This window comes from Meles meles, chromosome 1, assembly GCF_922984935.1.
Source record: "Meles meles chromosome 1, mMelMel3.1 paternal haplotype, whole genome shotgun sequence".
Lineage (NCBI taxonomy): Eukaryota > Metazoa > Chordata > Mammalia > Carnivora > Mustelidae > Meles > Meles meles.
Genome location: NC_060066.1, coordinates 201,078,735 through 201,095,247, shown reverse-complemented (window position 1 = coordinate 201,095,247; position 16,513 = coordinate 201,078,735). Strand labels below are relative to the sequence as shown.

General features: G+C 57.4%; 1 protein-coding gene across 4 annotated transcripts in view; it reads right to left on the bottom strand.

Annotated features, from left to right (window-relative positions):
• Positions 1–4,111: 4,111 nt before the first annotated feature.
• The window catches only part of WNT4 (Wnt family member 4), a 29,064-nt gene continuing 16,662 nt past the window's right edge, over positions 4,112–16,513 (bottom strand). The window contains exons 3-6 of one of the 4 annotated variants that reach the window (XM_046028077.1): positions 10,178–10,309; positions 9,939–10,081; positions 8,781–9,288; positions 4,112–5,114 (exon numbers count right to left, since the gene is read on the bottom strand). In XM_046028077.1, the coding sequence (XP_045884033.1) occupies positions 8,821–9,288; positions 9,939–10,081; positions 10,178–10,309 (743 nt within the window). In that variant the 3' untranslated portion in view covers positions 4,112–5,114; positions 8,781–8,820. Of the gene's footprint in view, positions 5,115–6,289; positions 9,289–9,938; positions 10,082–10,177; positions 10,310–16,513 lie in introns of those variants that run through there. The other 3 variants (XM_046028067.1, XM_046028088.1, XM_046028058.1) reach the window with 3 other exon arrangements.

The window sequence follows — 16,513 nt, the reverse complement described above, 5'->3', positions numbered from 1 at the left end:
CAGGACTCTGGACCCCAGCTGAGGCTCTTCTCTGGGGCCTTGAAAGGGGAGCGGGGTCCTGCAATCCAGGCATAGTGGTAGATGATGGTTTCGTCTGTTTGCCTGACTCTCTTGTCCTGGAGAAGGAGTGCAGAATAACAGCTGCAGAGCTGTGGTGTTCACTTCTGCGCCCACTCTAGCGCAGTCCGTCCTCAGGTAGTCTGCCTTGAGCCTGTCTGGGGCTCAGCAGATGGCTGCATTGCATAATTTTCTGGAGCGTATGCCTTCATTCATCAGAAACTTATTTAGTGATTGCCGACAACTGCTTCGCTGCCCCGCCTTGCCCATATAAAATAGAGGATCCGGATCCCACCTTGTGGGAGCTCCCAGTCTGAGGAGGAGGCTATGAAAGTGTAAGCAGTAGTGTGTGTGGCCCAGTGTGCCGTGTACTTCAGGGGAAGCGCAGATCTGTAAAAGGGGTGCCCGCCTGTTTTTCTGTAAAGTGTGTCCTCTGCCCAGCGGAAATCGGGGGTTCCACCCTGAAACATCTGGCTTGGCCAGGCTTGGAATCGTGGGCGAGGGAGTAGCCACAGGAGCATTCTGTGATGTCCGCAGCAGTAGTGCTGGCTTAATAGCCTGGTACCGGCAGTGTGACAGGCAGCTAAGTGCTAAGTGCTTTTCGTGCTTTATCTTCACAGTAGCTCAGTTTCTGAGGAAGCAGGTGGAATGACTTACCCACGGTACACAGCTAGGACGTGGTAAAGCTGGGGTTACTTGACTCCAGGGCTTTTAAGCACTAGTGCACCCCCCCCCCCCCGGAGTAGACAAATAACATGTAATTTGAAAGGCTTATGTTAGATATCAGATTTATTTTAAAATGTCAGCTGGAGCTAATAACGTAAGGGTTTTGTCTCTAAAGGCAAGAGGTGTAGGTTAAAGGTTGAGAACCCCTTTCTTGCTAATGAACTGATACTTCTGCTGGGCAGGCTAGACAGGGGAGTTCTGACGCTTGAGAGCAAGTTGGAGGGGAGTTCTGTCCTCACCATGCTGGGGCCCTCCTATCCCATTGACTCTTGCTGTGGTTGCAGGTGGGTGCCTGAGAGTAGAGAGGGGTGGGATATGTGTGTGGGGGGGCTGCTCTCATCACCCGTATGGCTGTGCTACCTGGCCCGGTGGGAAGGAGAGCGTGCATGTCTTGTGGCAGAAGTGGTAATGGGCCAGGCGACTGTTGACTGGACACTGTCTGTATTACACTTCATTTCCCACAGTAGCCTTTGAAATGGCATGGGGGGAGGGGCAGTGGGGACTGTTGGGGGTTAACTTATCTGAGGTCACCCAGCTCTCACAAGAGGCCTGAGGAGACTCATTCCCAGATCAGTGCAACATTGGTGCTCAGGCTTCTGGCACCACGCCGTGCCTGCTCTTCTGAGGAATGAGTCTAAAGTCCCCTCCCCGAAGCCCCCTCTGATGAGTGAGTGAGCTACCCTCTCTCTCTCTCCGCCTCCCTCTTCCCAGACTGAAGCAGTCTGAATTCTTAGCAGCAGCCCTGCATCCTCTTGGTCACTTCTCTGGATTTATTCCAGCTCTGTGATGAATCAGAGGGGCAGCAACTCGCCCTGTCCTGGCCGCGATAACCATCAGCCATTCCTGAAGCTTCCCAGGTGGCTCCAGCCGCTGTCCGGGATGGGGGTGAGGAGGAGGCCCAGGCTGCAGGAGGTGCTGGAAAAAGGGAGGAGAAGGGATGGAAAGACTCCCAGGAGGAGAGAGACCCAGCAAACTGGAGTGTCACTGCACCCTTATGGGGCCAGGAAACTGCTATCCTCACACCCTCGCACACAGTTGCCCACCGTCTTCAAGAAGGAGCCAGGTGCTGGCTGATGACAACCATTAGTATCACCCCATTCAGTGTTCCAGTTGGTCTCCAAAATGACAGGGTCGGGGTGGGGGCCGTGCAGAGTAGAGGCTTTGGAATTAGAACTGGGTCCACTTTGGCTCTGCCATTGTCCTCACCTCCTTTTAACTGATGAGATTCAGAGGTTTTAACTTGCTTCACATTCCCCAGGCTGTCAGCAGTGGAGCTAGAGAGACACCCGGGGTCCACCCGGGGTCCTCACGTCTGGGAGAGACCTCACGTGGCTGGAAGGGAGAGAGAGGCGGCATCTACAGGGCTCTGGTTAGGGACTGTTTAAATTCTGCCTTGGAATCCGCTGGTTTCTGTGTGCTTACGATCTGTTTGCTCTTCTTCAGTTTCTTAGTAAAAGATCTTTTTGAAAAATGCCTCCCTTTTGGTCTGAACTGAAGGGGATAAGGAGCCCTCTATACCATCTTCTATACCTTGGTCCAGGTTAGGTGTTCTAGAGGAGGCGTGGGAATACCCCGGAGAGGTGGATTGTCAGCCCCTTCTGGGTGTGGTTAGGAACCCAACAGCCTCTCTTGGGGGCTGGACACCAGACCTATACCTTCTACCACACCAGCCAGGGTGGGGGTGGGGCTGCTGTTGCCGGCTCTGGCTTTGTCAGCCTCGGCCGTGTGACTCCAGCCTTCCTCACTCTCCGCCCCAGGGAAAGCTGGGGCATGAACCTACAGAGCAATGTGTAGGTCCCCAGCAGAGTGATAGACTTGACCTTAGCCCAGCCAGAGACATAACGCCGCTTTGTGGGGAGTGCTGGGCTCAAGGCTCTGAGGCCCTTTGGCCCAGGACTGTCAAAGGTCAATCTAGGCCAGCAGTGGGGCGAGGGAAGGTGGAGATGGTTGTGGGATTAGAGAAGAGGCCTGGTGACACAGTACATCCTGACTAGGAGCCTGAAGGTGTGGGCTCTGGCTGTTCGTAAGTCTCTTCTTTCTGTGGGTCTCAGTCTCCTTATCTGTGAAATGGGGTTAAGTCACACACCAGCCTCTCAGCTGGTTTATGCAATAGGAAATACGTATGTTCCATTGCTTGCTTGTAATCATGCTGCGGGGTAATGCTGGTGGGTGATGGTTAGTGTGGGCCTGACCCTGTAGTCAGCAGATTCTCGGTGAGTGATGGTGCTGGTTCATACTGATGGTCGGCACAGTGTCCTGAGGGGCCTGGCTCATCTCAGAGGTCTGTGTCTCTTTTCCCAAGTGGAAGCTCCAAGGAGGCTGCAGTTCTTGATGTTGCTACAAAGTCCAGAAGAACCTGGGTAGGTGAGGAACCAGACTGAGAATAGAAGGTTTGGCTCAAAAAGGCGATGCTGTCCTGCTGAAGGCTGGGAGGTGCAATCAGGAAGTAGGGGGTGGGAGTAGGGTCTTGTCTCGGGCCTGGGCTCTCCCAGTGGTTGCTGGGTTGAACTAATTAGTAATTCCTGGTCCAGGACCAGTCTGTGCTAGAGTTTGTTCTGGATCCCTCCTGTCTCCCTTGGTGCTGTGTCCCCCATTTATCAGTCTCTGGAGCTCAGTTTTTATCTTCTCTGCGGTCCCCCTTGGTCTTCTCAGTTGTGGGGCTTCTACCGTAGCCTTCTTAATAAGTCTGGGGGTGTTGCTTATGGGACTAGAGACTGGCCCTGCTCCAGGGTCATACACAGTGTGGTCTCTCACTAGACCGTGAACCCCTTGAGGGCAGGGTGCAGGTCTGAATTGCCTCTAGGCTCCTGTGTCCAGCATGCACTGTTGCCAGGCTGGCCAAGGCAGCACAGGCCTGAGTTGGCCCTTCTCCCTCACAGGTGGCATGGGTTGAGGTGGGGATGGGTGCTGAATCAGAGTATATGGCTCCTTGTGTCCAGCTTCCTCTTCCCGGCTGGCCCAAGGCTTGGGAACAGTGGCTGCCTTTCTGGGGCAGCCAGGGCGCCTGGCCAGAGTATGCTCTGTCGGGCACTGTCAGCTCTTCAGCAGGCCCTGGTCCTCCTCTTAACCTAGAGAAGGCCCCGGGTTATTGGTGTTATTCTTGGCGAACCACTGGGCCCCTCAGCAAACAGGGAGGCGAGTGTGCACCCGGCCTGGGCCTGTTTGTGTTGGCCTCGCCAGGCGGGGGATTAGCTCAGCTGGGCTGCTAATTGCCTCCGAAGTGCCGGCCGGGATGCTGACAAGGGCTGGGCCTCTAGGCCCCTCCTCCCCAGCAGGCACTGTGCCAGGCTTGGGGGCCCAGCCCAGGAGGGCCCCTTCTCTCCCCTGTCAGCGCCTGCTTGGCCTAGACCCTTGAGATGTGGGCAGGGGGTCACCAGGGCTGACGGCTCAGGAAGGAGTGAGGGGAGATGCCTATGAAGTCATTGCCTGGGCCAGGCCAGGCCATACTTCGCCCCTTCCCCCACATCGCTTAGACCCCCTCCCCCTTTCTGGAGTCAGATGCCTTCTGAAGCTCAGCAGTTTCTCCTTTTGTCAGGAAGCTGCTGGGCTCCTCTGCCCGAAATGCCCTCTGGTCCATCAGCACTGTGCTCTCCTTGTGTGTCTCCCTTTCTGTTCCTGTGTCTGTCCTCCCATCTTCTGGCTTTCTCTCACTCTGTTTCTCAGTCTTAGCCCCTCTCAGTTGCCCAGAACCCTGTACTTCCTTCTACCCTCTGTCTACCTGTGTTCCCTGGCCCTTCCTTGGCCCAAGACCCATCTCACACCCTGTCCCTGGTCTCCCCAGACAGCTCTTGGGCCACTGTTGTCAAGCAGGCGCTGAGAAGGAGGTCCACTTTATCATGGTCTCTAAGCTTTCCCAGGGACCTTCGGGCCTGAGTTGTGAGACAGACAGCTGTCAAGAATGGATCTGGACACAGGCTCTCCATGAGCTGACAGTGCCTGGGAGTCCTGAAAGCCTTCCATACTCATAAGCGGAGCCCCTGGGTCCCCCTATATAGACTTCCTATAGTTCTGACATTCCTTCCTCCTCCTGTTCCCGGTCCTGGCCCTGCTTCTCAGCCATACTGAGAACTTGGTTCGGCCTCTTCTGCTGGCACTTTGGGCTGCCTTGCCGTTGCCTTGCTTGCTGCTGCCTGGGTATTCTGACCCCTTGGGTTCTCTTGTCTCCTGGCTGGGGATCTCTGTCCTGAGACATCTGTCTGTTTCTGATTTTGGGGAAGGGGCCAAAGTAGGATCATCTGTCTTCAGCCCTCCACTGTCTCTTGATTTCCTCCTGTTCCATCTCCTCTTCTGGCCCCTCAATTTTAGAGCCACCTTAACTGCCTCCGACATTCCTGTAAAGGGAATAATAATATTTATAATAGTAGCTGCCATTTGTTGAGCTTTACAGATTTGATTTAACATCCCCAAGAAGCTGGTTCTGTTATTGTTTAGCCTCACTTGAAGTTGGGGCAGGGGGAGCAGGCCCATATTACAAATGAAGAAAATGAGTCCCAGAGAGGGATAGTGAGTTCCTCGATTTTCCATATAGGGAAGAAGTGACAGCACTGGGACTCCAGCCCATGTCTGTTTGGTTGTAAAGCCTGGGCACTTTTCACAGTTGTAGGAAATGGTTGGGTATGGAGACCTTCACCCCCTTCGCTTGGCCATCGTGGACTCCCTGTATCACCTGTTCCTTTCTCTCTGACGTGACCCTGATTTGGCGACAAGGTGTCCTTTTCTCTCCATCTGTATCCTAGACCCTTCCCTCCCTCCATTATCCCCTTCCCCAGTTCTTCACCAATCCGTGTGCACCTCCGCTCCCCTGGAAGAACTTGCTTCAGCCCTTTTATATGCCAATGAACTTTTGGAAAGCAAGCATATAGTTGCCTAACTGCTTCCAGACATGTGAATTTGCTGCAGGGGGGCGGGGGCTGGGGAGGACAGGCCATGGTCCCCTTGTTTAGGACGAGGAATTAACTAGACTGACGTTTCCGTGAAGCCACCTTGGGTCTTCCTTGGGTCTCTGACTTGGGTTACGTGGAGTTTTCCATCCAGACTTCTCCTCCTGACCAGGCTCCAATTCTGGAGTAGAATTCCAGCCACAGGCCTTGGATTTCTGTGTCCTTGGGCAGGAACTAAGTTCTTTTCGATTTGTTCCCTACCTTCTCAGTTGACACCCACTTCACCAGACCCTCCTCTGCCATTATCTTTGTTCCTTCTCTTCAGTGCTCAAGAAGCATTCTGAGGCCTTAGCTCTGGCCAAGGCTTAAATAGCTGATTGTGTCCCCATGACATGCATGCAGGTAGAGCCCTTGTGTTACAGGGGATTCCAGACAGCACGCAGGTGGCTTCTTTCCATGTGGCCCTCACACCAGTTACTCAGAAGGAAAGAGGGCCGGGAGCGTCCCCATATCTAGACTATGAACTGGTTATCTACTTTTCCCATGTCCTTCCCCATGTCTCTCTCCTCCTTTTTCTGCAAACAAAGGCACTTTCACAATTGCAAGATAAAGAAATAATCATTTTATCGTGCATCAGACTATTTCGTGGGGATGTTACAATGGCAAGGGGCCTAGTATAAAAATTAGAAGATGGGGTAGGGCAGCAGAGGAAGTAGCAGCATCCAGAGCTGGGGCTTATCCAGCCCTAGGCCTCAGAGGACATCATCTTTGTCTTGTGGAGACTAGTGGAGAGGGTTTCGGGCAGGACTTGGATCCTCTGGCCAGCTTCCAGAGTGGGTGGGCTACATCAGGCACGTGCTGGTTCCTCCTCTTTATTTGGGATGGTTTGGAGCTAGGTGTGTCCAAGGAAGCTCCATTTTCCTGTGGTTGTGGGTCCCTTTGGCCTTTGAGGTGCTGGCGGTGGTAGCAGTAGGGCTGGGCAGAGCTTCCTAGACTCTAGTCTGCTTTACAGAGGTCATACCCTTGAGAACCCCAGGCTGGGCAGCTTTGAGAGCACCCCTAGGCAGGTGGAGAGGTGAAGCCTGTGAACGGACACAGACCCTCTCACTTATAATCCTAGGGACAGTATCCTTAATACCAGCATCCAACCTGGGCCTGCCGGTCCCCTGGTTTTGGCAACAGGGTTTGGGCGTGGGGGAGCGTGGCTCTGCCCTGACTCTCGAGGGGGAGGGTCTCCCCTGCTTCCTTTGTCTGGGTCTGGCCTCTGCCAGTGAGGGATAGCGTTTTCCCTGGCAGTGAGCAGACAGCTGAACAGACACTGCCTGAGGAGCAGTGAGCCCAGCTGGGCCTCTGTGGGGACACTTAGTGGGCTCAGTTTTCATCCACATCAGAGCCTGCCCGCCCCAAGATTACCCCTCATTCCAGTGTGGCTGCAGCATCTCACTTGGTTTTAGCCTTCTTCTTGGATGGACACTGAGCAGAGAGCTTGGCTGGGGGCCAAGGGTGTTGACCCTCTTTTAGTGAGGGAGCCAACACCAGGAGGCACAAACCACAAGGGCTGGAGGAGAGTTTTTACCAGAGCCTGTATTCTCAGTCTGGGACTTTGAATTCAGACATGGAACCCTGGAGCCAAGACTTGGGGTCTGAGAATCTCTAGTGGGGATCCCAGAGCCCAAGACCTCAAACCAGGAGCCTGGAGCCCCATTAAGGGGGCAGCTTGGAGACTGGACCTCCAGCAAGCTCCGCTGGGAGTTGGGAGCCCTCCTGAGAAGCAGCAGTGAGGTCAGGCCAAGTCTTGTTGTGTGCATATGCTGCATATAGAAGTTTGGGCCGTGCTCCTGCTGGTTTGGCTGGGGCCAGGCCTGGGCTGCTGGTGCTTTCTCTCGGGGACTCTTCCTCAGTGCCCAGGGTACCCGGGGGCAGGGGTGCCTCTGCAGCTGACACCTCACTTCATCAGCCCTCTAGCTGTCCACCGCTTCCCTTGGAGCCTGTTGTGCTGCTTGGAACCAAGTGGCTGCTAGGTCCAGCCTATAGTCTGTGGCTCCTGCTGCCTCCTGGCCCCTCTTCTCCAGCTGGTGCCCCCTCCCCAAGGCTCAGACCCAAGGAGACCTGCAGTTCCTTGGCTGCAGGGCTCTTCTGGCTGTGCCTCTGCAGCCGGCTCGCTCGGGACCTGTCTGAGTGTTGTCCCCAATGCTGTGAGATGGGCACAAGCATGTTTGTCTTTGCACCTCCCAGGACTGTTGTGATCACCCTTTGAGCTGGCCCAGGATAGGGCCTAGAACATAGTATTTGCTTAGGAAATGTGGTTTAGTGAGGGAAGTAATGGGTGGGAAAGGGCTTTTTAACTGGCTGGTTCCTCTGCGTGTGTGATCTCCATTCTTCCTCTCACAGAGGAGCGGCACCATGAGGAGACACACATAGAGGTGTCCCTGCAGGAGGCCCGCCTGAGATCTCTGATCCAGGGTGACAGCTGCTGCCTGGGAAGGACCAGGGAGTGGTAGCTCCCCCTCTTTGATGGGGAGGCTGGGTGGGCTGGGCTCCAGGGCAGGACTGGAGCCTTCTCTGGCCCTTGTCTCACCTGTTCTTCCTGCCTGGAAATTCCCACAGAGACTGACCTCCAGCTGTTCATGGAGGGCCGGAGCGAACCCTTGGCCCTTGAGCTGGCACCTGCCCATTCCCTTTTCCAGGGGACTCGAGAGACAGGGCTACCAGGCCGAAGCTGCCAGGGGCCGGGTGTGTGTCGAGGGGTACAGCTTCCATCAAGATGGCACTGGTTTCCCCCGCCTTAGGGCCACCTCCTTCCCGAGATGGCAGGGTAAGTCGGCATGTGGCAGACGCTCCTTGTTACGCAGCTGAAGTCTGCAAGTAGGAAAACAGATACGGGTAGCACCCGAGTGGTCAGCAGTGGCCACATGTGGACAGCCAGAGGCATGAGCAAAGGTCCCTTTGGTCAGAAGCAGCCACAGAGGCCCAGGCTACAGAGAGGCCCTGGCTGGTGCCCTCAGGGCCGTCTGCCTGCTTTCAGTAATAAATAACATGAGGACCCAAAAACCAAACCAAAACAAAAAATACAACCAGTATCTTTTGGGGTAGGTGCGGGGGGACTGTTTAAATTACCGGCCTTCCCCGGGCCGCGAGGCGGGCGCGGGTGCCGCGGTCACCGGCACGTGTGCAGCTCCACCAGCCGCTGGCACTGGCGGCACTTGACGAAGCAGCACCAGTGGAACTTGCAGCTGCAGCGCTCGGCCAGCTCCACCTGCGCCGTGTGGAAGCCGCGGCCGCAGCACAGCAGCTCGCAGCCGTCGATGGCCTTGGACGTCTTGTTGCACGTGCGGCCCCGCGTGCCCAGCACGCCGCTGCGCATGTCCTGCTCGCAGAAGTCCGGGCTGGGCTCTAAGTACACCAGGTCCTCGTCCGTGTGCGGCTTGAACTGTGCGTTGCGCGGCACCAGCGCCCTGGAGGAGCCCACGCGGCGCGGCTCCACCTCGGTGGCGCCGTCGAACTTCTCCTTCAGTGCGTGGCCCACCTGGCGGAAGGGCGGCACGGCTCGCCAGCACGTCTTTACCTCACAGGAGCCCGACACCCCGTGGCACTTGCACTCCACCCGCATGTGTGTCAGGATAGCCTGCAGGGGGCGGGGAGGGGAGAGGGCCCATCAGGAGACCGAAGGGGTTGGGGAGGGGCCATGGCGGTGGGGGTGCCGCTGGCGGGGCGGGGGGTTGGGGGAAGTGCCACAGAATTGGAGAAAGGTTGACTGTCCTGCATCCTCTGTTAAGAACCTGCTCTGCACGGGGGTGGGCCAGTAAGCTGGGTTGGGGACGGATGAAGACACCGTCCCTGCCCTTGGGGCACTTGGCGCGGATGGAAGAGAAGCATTTCAGAGGGTATTGTTACACGGGACAGTGAGTGACCAGTGGCAGGACGGGGGAGAGCACGGCCGAAGCTGCCCAGGAGCCAGTGGGGAGGAGGTGTGGAGGAGGCACGTGGTCTGTGTTGACACCACGTTCACATCCTGGCTCTGCTGCTTGGGAAGGGTGTGTGTGGGGACACAGACTCGTGGGTGGGCGTGTTGAGGGCACATACTGCTCTCTGATCCCTGCCCACCTGGCCCCCCACCCGCCGCCCCTAACCCGCTGGCCCACGGAGGTAGGTGCTGGTGCTGGTGGGAGCCTGAGCAGGTGTTCCTGTGTGGCGCACGGGTGGGAGCGTGTGGGGGGCCCTGCCGAGCCTGCACTTGCCCTGGCGGTGATGGTGGCGGGGGATGTGCCGCACTACCTTCCTGCCAGCCTCGTTGTTGTGGAGGTTCATGAGGGCGCGGCTGGATGACGCCCCCTTACTTCTCTCCCGCACGTCCACGAAGGACTGGGAGAAGGCCACGCCGTAGGCGATGTTGTCCGAGCATCCCGACCACTGGAAGCCTGCGGGGGTGGGGGGCGCACCGCGGCTGCGGTGAGTGGCGGGCAGGGCCCAGGTCCCTGCCCGCCACTCGCCCCCTTCCTCCCTCCCACACTCACCCTGCGGGCTGACCCCGTGCACCGTCCGGTCACAGCCACACTTCTCCAGCTCCCCACTGCTGCACGCCCGTGTCACTGCAAAGGCCACACCTGCCGAAGAGATGGCGTACACGAAGGCCGCCTCCCGAGTCCCTGTGGGAGGCAGAGGGAGGGCAGGGCTGGGTCTCAGTGCTCTGCCCCGCACCCTCCTTGGTAGAGGGGAGTGGTCCATGGGAGCCCAGGAGGTGCCCACAGCTGCCACCCTGGACCCGCCCAGACCAACCATCGGGTGGCTTGCTGCCCTCCAGCGCTGCCTCCACCCCGCAGTGCCACGCTATCTCCCTCTCGGATGAGTCCCCTCTGGGCTCACACAGCGCAGTCCAGCTTCAGTGCTCTTACTACCGGGGGACACTGTTCTCACAAGCTCTCGGGGAGACGGCGCTGTTAGCGTCACCGCATGGGAGCCAGGACAGGCTCTGGAGGTGAGCTGACTTACCGAGGCTGGAGAGCAGAGCCAGGCCACCACCCCAGCTCTGGCTTCCTCTGAAACCTTTGCTCGTTTCCTGCCGGCCCCCCAGCTGGCTCCCAGTGCTCTGAGGGGGCCCCCTGCCATCTCGCCCTGGCCCAGCCCTTTTCTGCTCAGGCCGTGTTGCTTCCTGACACCTTTCTGAGGGTCCGTTGTCACGGCAGCAGCCCTCACTGTTGACCATGACCAGTGCTGAGGAGAGGGTGTCCTCTGCTGCTGGGGGCCTTATTTATGTCCATTTCACAGATGGTGAAGTGCCAGTTTGGGGAGGGGACGTGATTTGGTCCCAGGCACCCAGCAAGGAAGTGATAACACCAGGACCCAAACGTGGGTCTGTCCGCCTCTGTTCCTGCTCTTCCCCTTCCGTGCCGTGACTTCTTGGCGGTTCTATTTTGGTGCCTGCCCTCCTCCCCTGCCTGAATGGGTGTTTTTATCCTCCTAGGAACTGTGTCTCGGGGTGTAGCTGCTGTGGAGTCTCTTTCTGGGGCTGTGGGTGGTGGTGGTGGGGGGGGTGTGTGTGTGTGTGTGTGTGTGTGTGTGTGTGTGTGTGTATGTAGTGCATGTGCGCATGGCTGGCTGGGTGTGTGACCAGACAGGCCCTGCTCCTCTTCTAGGCCTTGTGAGGGCCTCTGTGTGCCCGTGACTGTCCTCCTGTCTCTTGCTGGAGTGTCTGTCCGCAGGAGTGGAGGGGGCAGGTTTTGGCCCCGTGGTTGGCAATTACCACTCTGACACCCAGGCCTGTGCTCTCAGCTGCCCTTGGGAGCAGTTGCCGTGGTCAGATGGAAACAATCACCTCCTCTGTGCCCGTGTCTATGGACAGGCCCCAGAAGCTGAGCCCTGGGATGGGGGACAGCTTGGCCCCAATGGCTCAGGACGCCCTGTTCCCTGTTCAGCCCTTGAGTTGGGGCTATGGCCCCCCACCTACTCTCCACTGCCCTCCCTCTGCCCTGGCTTGGCCATTTTGGGCCAGCATCGGGGGGCTTGGCTGGAGGAGCCGCAGAGGCCTCGACAGCCTGGGATGGAATCCTCTCCAAGTTAATCGAGGTTAGTAGCAGGATCATGTTGGTTGGTTTTGTGCTGTGGCTGCCCAAAGAGGGACGACTTTAGTTTCTGGTATTTCTGGTATTTCCAGGCCTGAACAAGCACAAATCTTTGCCCCAAAGACTAAGGGGGGAAGGGCAGGCGGGAGATAGGGACTGGTAGGGTGGCCCCAGCTCTTGGCTGGGTGTGGTCCTTACTTCTGTTTCTCTGGGCTTTCAGGCAGCCCCTGGTCCTCCTGATCCCTGGGCTCATCTCTCCTGTGTCCCCTGAGTGCTGGTAGCCCTGGTGTGCAAGGTTCCCTGTGAGTTTGCCTCATTCCCCAGACCAGCGGCCATCTACTGGGACTCCAGGTCCCCCTTGCCCTGGTCTCGGGAACAGGACACTAGGGTTTTCTCTGCTTGGGAATGGGCCTGAAGGAAGAGATTCGGGAAGGAGAATGTGAATGGCAAGAGCAAAGGCTTGTAGAGCGCTCGCTCTGTGCCGGGCACGGCCTGAGCACTATACATCACTTACATACTCTGCACACCAACCCAACGGGGTAGAGACTTAGTCCTCGTTTTACAGACGAGGAAACTGAGGCACCAAGGGATGAAGCAACTGGACCAACAGTACCCAGCCAGGAAAAGTAAATCATGGGACTGGTATTCTAACTCAGGCAACTTTCACCCTTGACATTGTCTGCATGCAGGGCATCTCTTCCCACCTCCTGTGTGTGAAGCCAAGAAGGGCTTTCTTAGGTCCACCCCGAATCTCCTGTAGGCCAAGCCTGGTCCATTTTGTGGGCTCCTCCCTGGGGGATGCTGAGCAGTTGGCCTGGGCTCAGCACAGGAGGCCCCAGAAGGCCTGGAGAATGTGGCCATGCCACCATGCCCCCAAAGGCCCACACCAGTGGCTCTGGCAGACTTTTCCAGCTCTGGGTCCAGCCCTTCAACTGCAGGGCTGTGGCCCCTTCTGGTCCCTCCCCTCTGCCTGGGTGCCCGGGCTGGAGCCTTGCTCACTAGGGGTCACCTGGCAGAGACAGAAGGGGCCAGCGGCATGCCTGCAGGCGTAGCAGAGGGGAGGCCCCGCGTGTTGTGGAAGAGAGCTGCCCCCTGGTCGGAGGCTCGCTTGTTCCAGCTGCAGTGGAGACAGACCTGGCTTTGTCCTCCGGGGACATCAGAGCCGGCGGTGAGGCAGAACTCTCGAAGGGGCCAGCTGCCCGTGCCACCTCCTGCCTCTTCCATAAAGCCATTTGCCATATCCGACAACCAGCTCCTTTCTTCCTGCTCCCCTGGCTCCAGTGTGTGCCCTCTGGGTCTCACCTCAGGGCCATTTTCCCAAAGTGTGAAGGTGGCCTGGGCCTGGGAACTCAAGAGTTATCCTGGGGACCCAGTAGTGGCTACCCTTTCTGAGGGCCTCCCGAGTGCCAGGGCCTTTCCCTGTGCTGTCCACCGTTCATGACAACTTAGCACCCAGCTCTCTCCAGCTCTGCTCTTTGGAGGAAGCAGTGAGGCTCCGTGGCCTGTTCAGGGTCCCTCAGCTGGTCAGCAGCTAAGTGGGAACAAGAACTGAAGCCTGTCTGACTCCAGGACCGTAACCTTCCGAGCTCATCACGTGCGACCTCTCTCCCAGATGTTGGAAGGAAGGACATCTGAGCGGGAAGTTGGGAGGAGAAGCCATGGGCGCTGAGTTGGACTGGAAAGGAAGCCGGGGGCATGGTGATCCCCTGGGCACCAGGCAGATATCCTGGTGGAAGGGCCATTCAAGCATAACTCAGTGTTTCCAAAGCAGACCCAGCGGGAGTCCTAGCAGATGGGGCAAGACAGGCACTGGTCTCTGAGAAGGACATTGTCCCTGTCCTTTCCCCTTCCATGCTCCCAGCCTGCCTTCCCAGTTTCCTTTCTTTTTCTTAGCTGCAAAAACTCACCTCTCCTTGAAACCATCTCTAGGAAGTCTCTTGGGATTTAAGAGACCATGTAGGACAGGGGAAAGAGTCAACTAAGACTCTTACTAGTGGTGAGACTGTCCTCTGTGAGTCTCATTGTCTCCGCTCTAACAGGGCAAGAGAGCGCTGCCCAGGCAGGGCCCCACGCTTCTCTCACCCCTCCTGCCCACCGTCTTGGACTCCCAGAGCTGCCTGCGTGCTCGTTGGCCTGCCTGCCCTGGGACCAGAATCAGGCTGCAGGTCTTATCTTCTAAGTGTCTTGCAGCCAGACTGGAAGCTCGCAGGGTCAGGCTGCCCCCCTTCTCCTTTGCCCACCCAGCACCCAGCACAGGGCTGCGCACAGAGCAGCCCTTGGACACGGGTGAGTGCTGGGAAAGGGTCTAGATGTTCAGCCCGTAGGTCTTCGAGCTCCTCACTCAGTCACTTTCTAGGGGTGTGATTTCAGTTTTCTTGTCCACAGAATGGGGCTGATGGTACTGACCTCAAGAGTTGGCCATGGGACTCCAATGAGGTGAAGTACAGAACGGGCTTAGTCTAGTCCCTGGCACATAATGGGCACTCGAGACCTATTTTGTGATTATCGTCGTGATTAATGCCAATTTATTCATCTGCTTACAGATGTCCTAGGGCACTAACCCTCTGAGGGTGGTTGACTGCATGTTTGCCTTCGGGCTGAGAGCTTCCTTAGGGCAGGGACGTGCCTTGCTTGCTCCCTTGCCAGACATTTGCTGATCCCCCGCCGGGAGCCAGGCCCGATGCTCCGCACCAGGGATACTGAGGTGGGTTTGTCCTCAAGGAGCTCCCAGGGACAGAATGTCTCTGGGAACCCACCCCAGCCTACCTGGAACTAACCTGATGACCCTAAAAGACTGGCCCTGGAGGTCACCTGGAAGGAAGGCCTATTCCCACCCTCATGGGGCCCCCCATGGTGCCAGGACTGGGGGTCAAGGTGAGAGCAGAGGTTTCGGTAAGTCACACCCTCAGACCAAAAAGCCTTCACATCTTAAATCCAGTCTGATGTTACAGTCAGTAAGGAGTCTAGGTGATATTAGACACACAGGGGTGGGAAGGCAGGCCTGGATTTGAATCCTCACTTTGCCTTGGTCAGTGCACCCCATCACCTCCCAACCATGGCAGCCAGAGGCCGGAGGGTCTGAGGGCTCATCGAATACCCTCTCCCAGGACAGGCCTCCGTCAACGTCACAGAATGGGATGGGAGGAGGCAGGCAGAGGCATGGCACTGCCCACGGATGGAGGGAAGAGGAGAAGAATTTGCACTGCCTTTCCTAGCTCTCCCTGTCATGCTCACGCCAGCCTGCTCTGGGAGCCCAGTATGTCCTACTCATGACTTTGAAACTTTTGTCAGACTCTACAGGGCTTCACCTTCCCATCCTCAAATCCTTTTTATTCAATCGACACGTATTTGTCAGTTACCTACTCTGTGTAGGTGCTACGCTAGGCTCTGGGACAAAGCGTGACTAAAACCTACAGAGGACATCCCACATCCGGTCCTTAACCCCTGCTCAGCAAGAACTGCCACCTGACCCCATTCCTGGCTGCCCCCAATTTCTCCTAGATTTTCAGCCGAGAGCATACCGTTCGGCCCTCAGTCACACACTGTCCTCATTGGTGACCGTTAGCTCACATCCATCTCCCCTTAGTAGGCCAGGAGCAGGGTGACCTCTGCTGCTGGGGCTGGTAGCATGCAGGGCTGGAGGCTGGGAGACCTCAGGCAATGTCAGCCTTGGGGGACTCTGGGGAGTCAACCAGCCCTTCAGAGGCACCATCTCTGGCTGATGGGAATCTCACGAAGTGGGTCCTGGGATTGTCCCCACTTTTCGGGGAGGATGCTGAGGCTAGGAGAGGGGATAGACCTTGTCTGAGATCTCAGAGCCAAGAGCTGGCAGGTCCTGGAGCTGGGTGGTTATGTCACCATCCTCTGCTTGCTGAGCCTCCCTTCTTGGTGGTAAAGTGGGGGACACCACCACACATCCAGTTGTCGTGAGGGTGATCTGATGCCAGACAGCACACAGCGGCCCGTCAACGAATGGGGTTCCCTTTCTTGTCCAAGGATGACCCGGCTCCTGGGTCTCCTCCATGTCTGAGGCTATGACCCCAGCCAGGCAGCTCATGAATGTGGGCGCCAAGCCAAGCTCACCCTTGCCATCACCCCAAAAGCTGGTGGCCTCGCAAAGGGCCTGCCCAGCCTGGCTGCTGCCATTGTGGCTTTCCTCGGTGCCAGCAGCTGGTGAGGAGAAGGGCTCTTCTTGGGTCAGGGCGTACCCTAAGTGCTGCCACACATGGTGTCATGGGACCTTCCTGATGGGCCCTATAAGGTAAGCACACGTGCTCATCTCTGTGACGGGCCCCGGTGCTGTGGCTCGGGATAACACCACTCGCCCAAGTTCACCCCCCCCATGCCCCTCCCGCAGCTGCCTCCTGAGCCCCTGGACCTTCTGAGAGCAGCACCTGCTGATGGCCAAGTCCCTCTTGCTCAGTGGAGACAAATTAAGGGTTCCAAATGCAAGAGTAAGGAGATGGATGAGTGCAAAGAGCTCAGACCCCGCCTCCAGACAGGCCTGGTGTCTGCCTGGTGCCTCTGGCCTGGTGGGTGGGTGCCTGACTTGGCCCCGAGGGGGCTAGATGCTCGACCAAGCCACTCAGACTTTAGTCCGGACCAGGTGTCAGCCAAGCCTGGTAGGATTAATTCTCAGTGTTCCCCAAACTTGCTGAGCCAAGGATGGGCCCTTCCTTAGTTCATGCTGCAAACACCCATGAGGAAGGCACTTCTCCACGGGTTCCCCACCTGCTTCGGGCCAGCGTGCACCCCATGCCTCCCCTTCTCTGCCCCTTTGAGTCCTTGCCC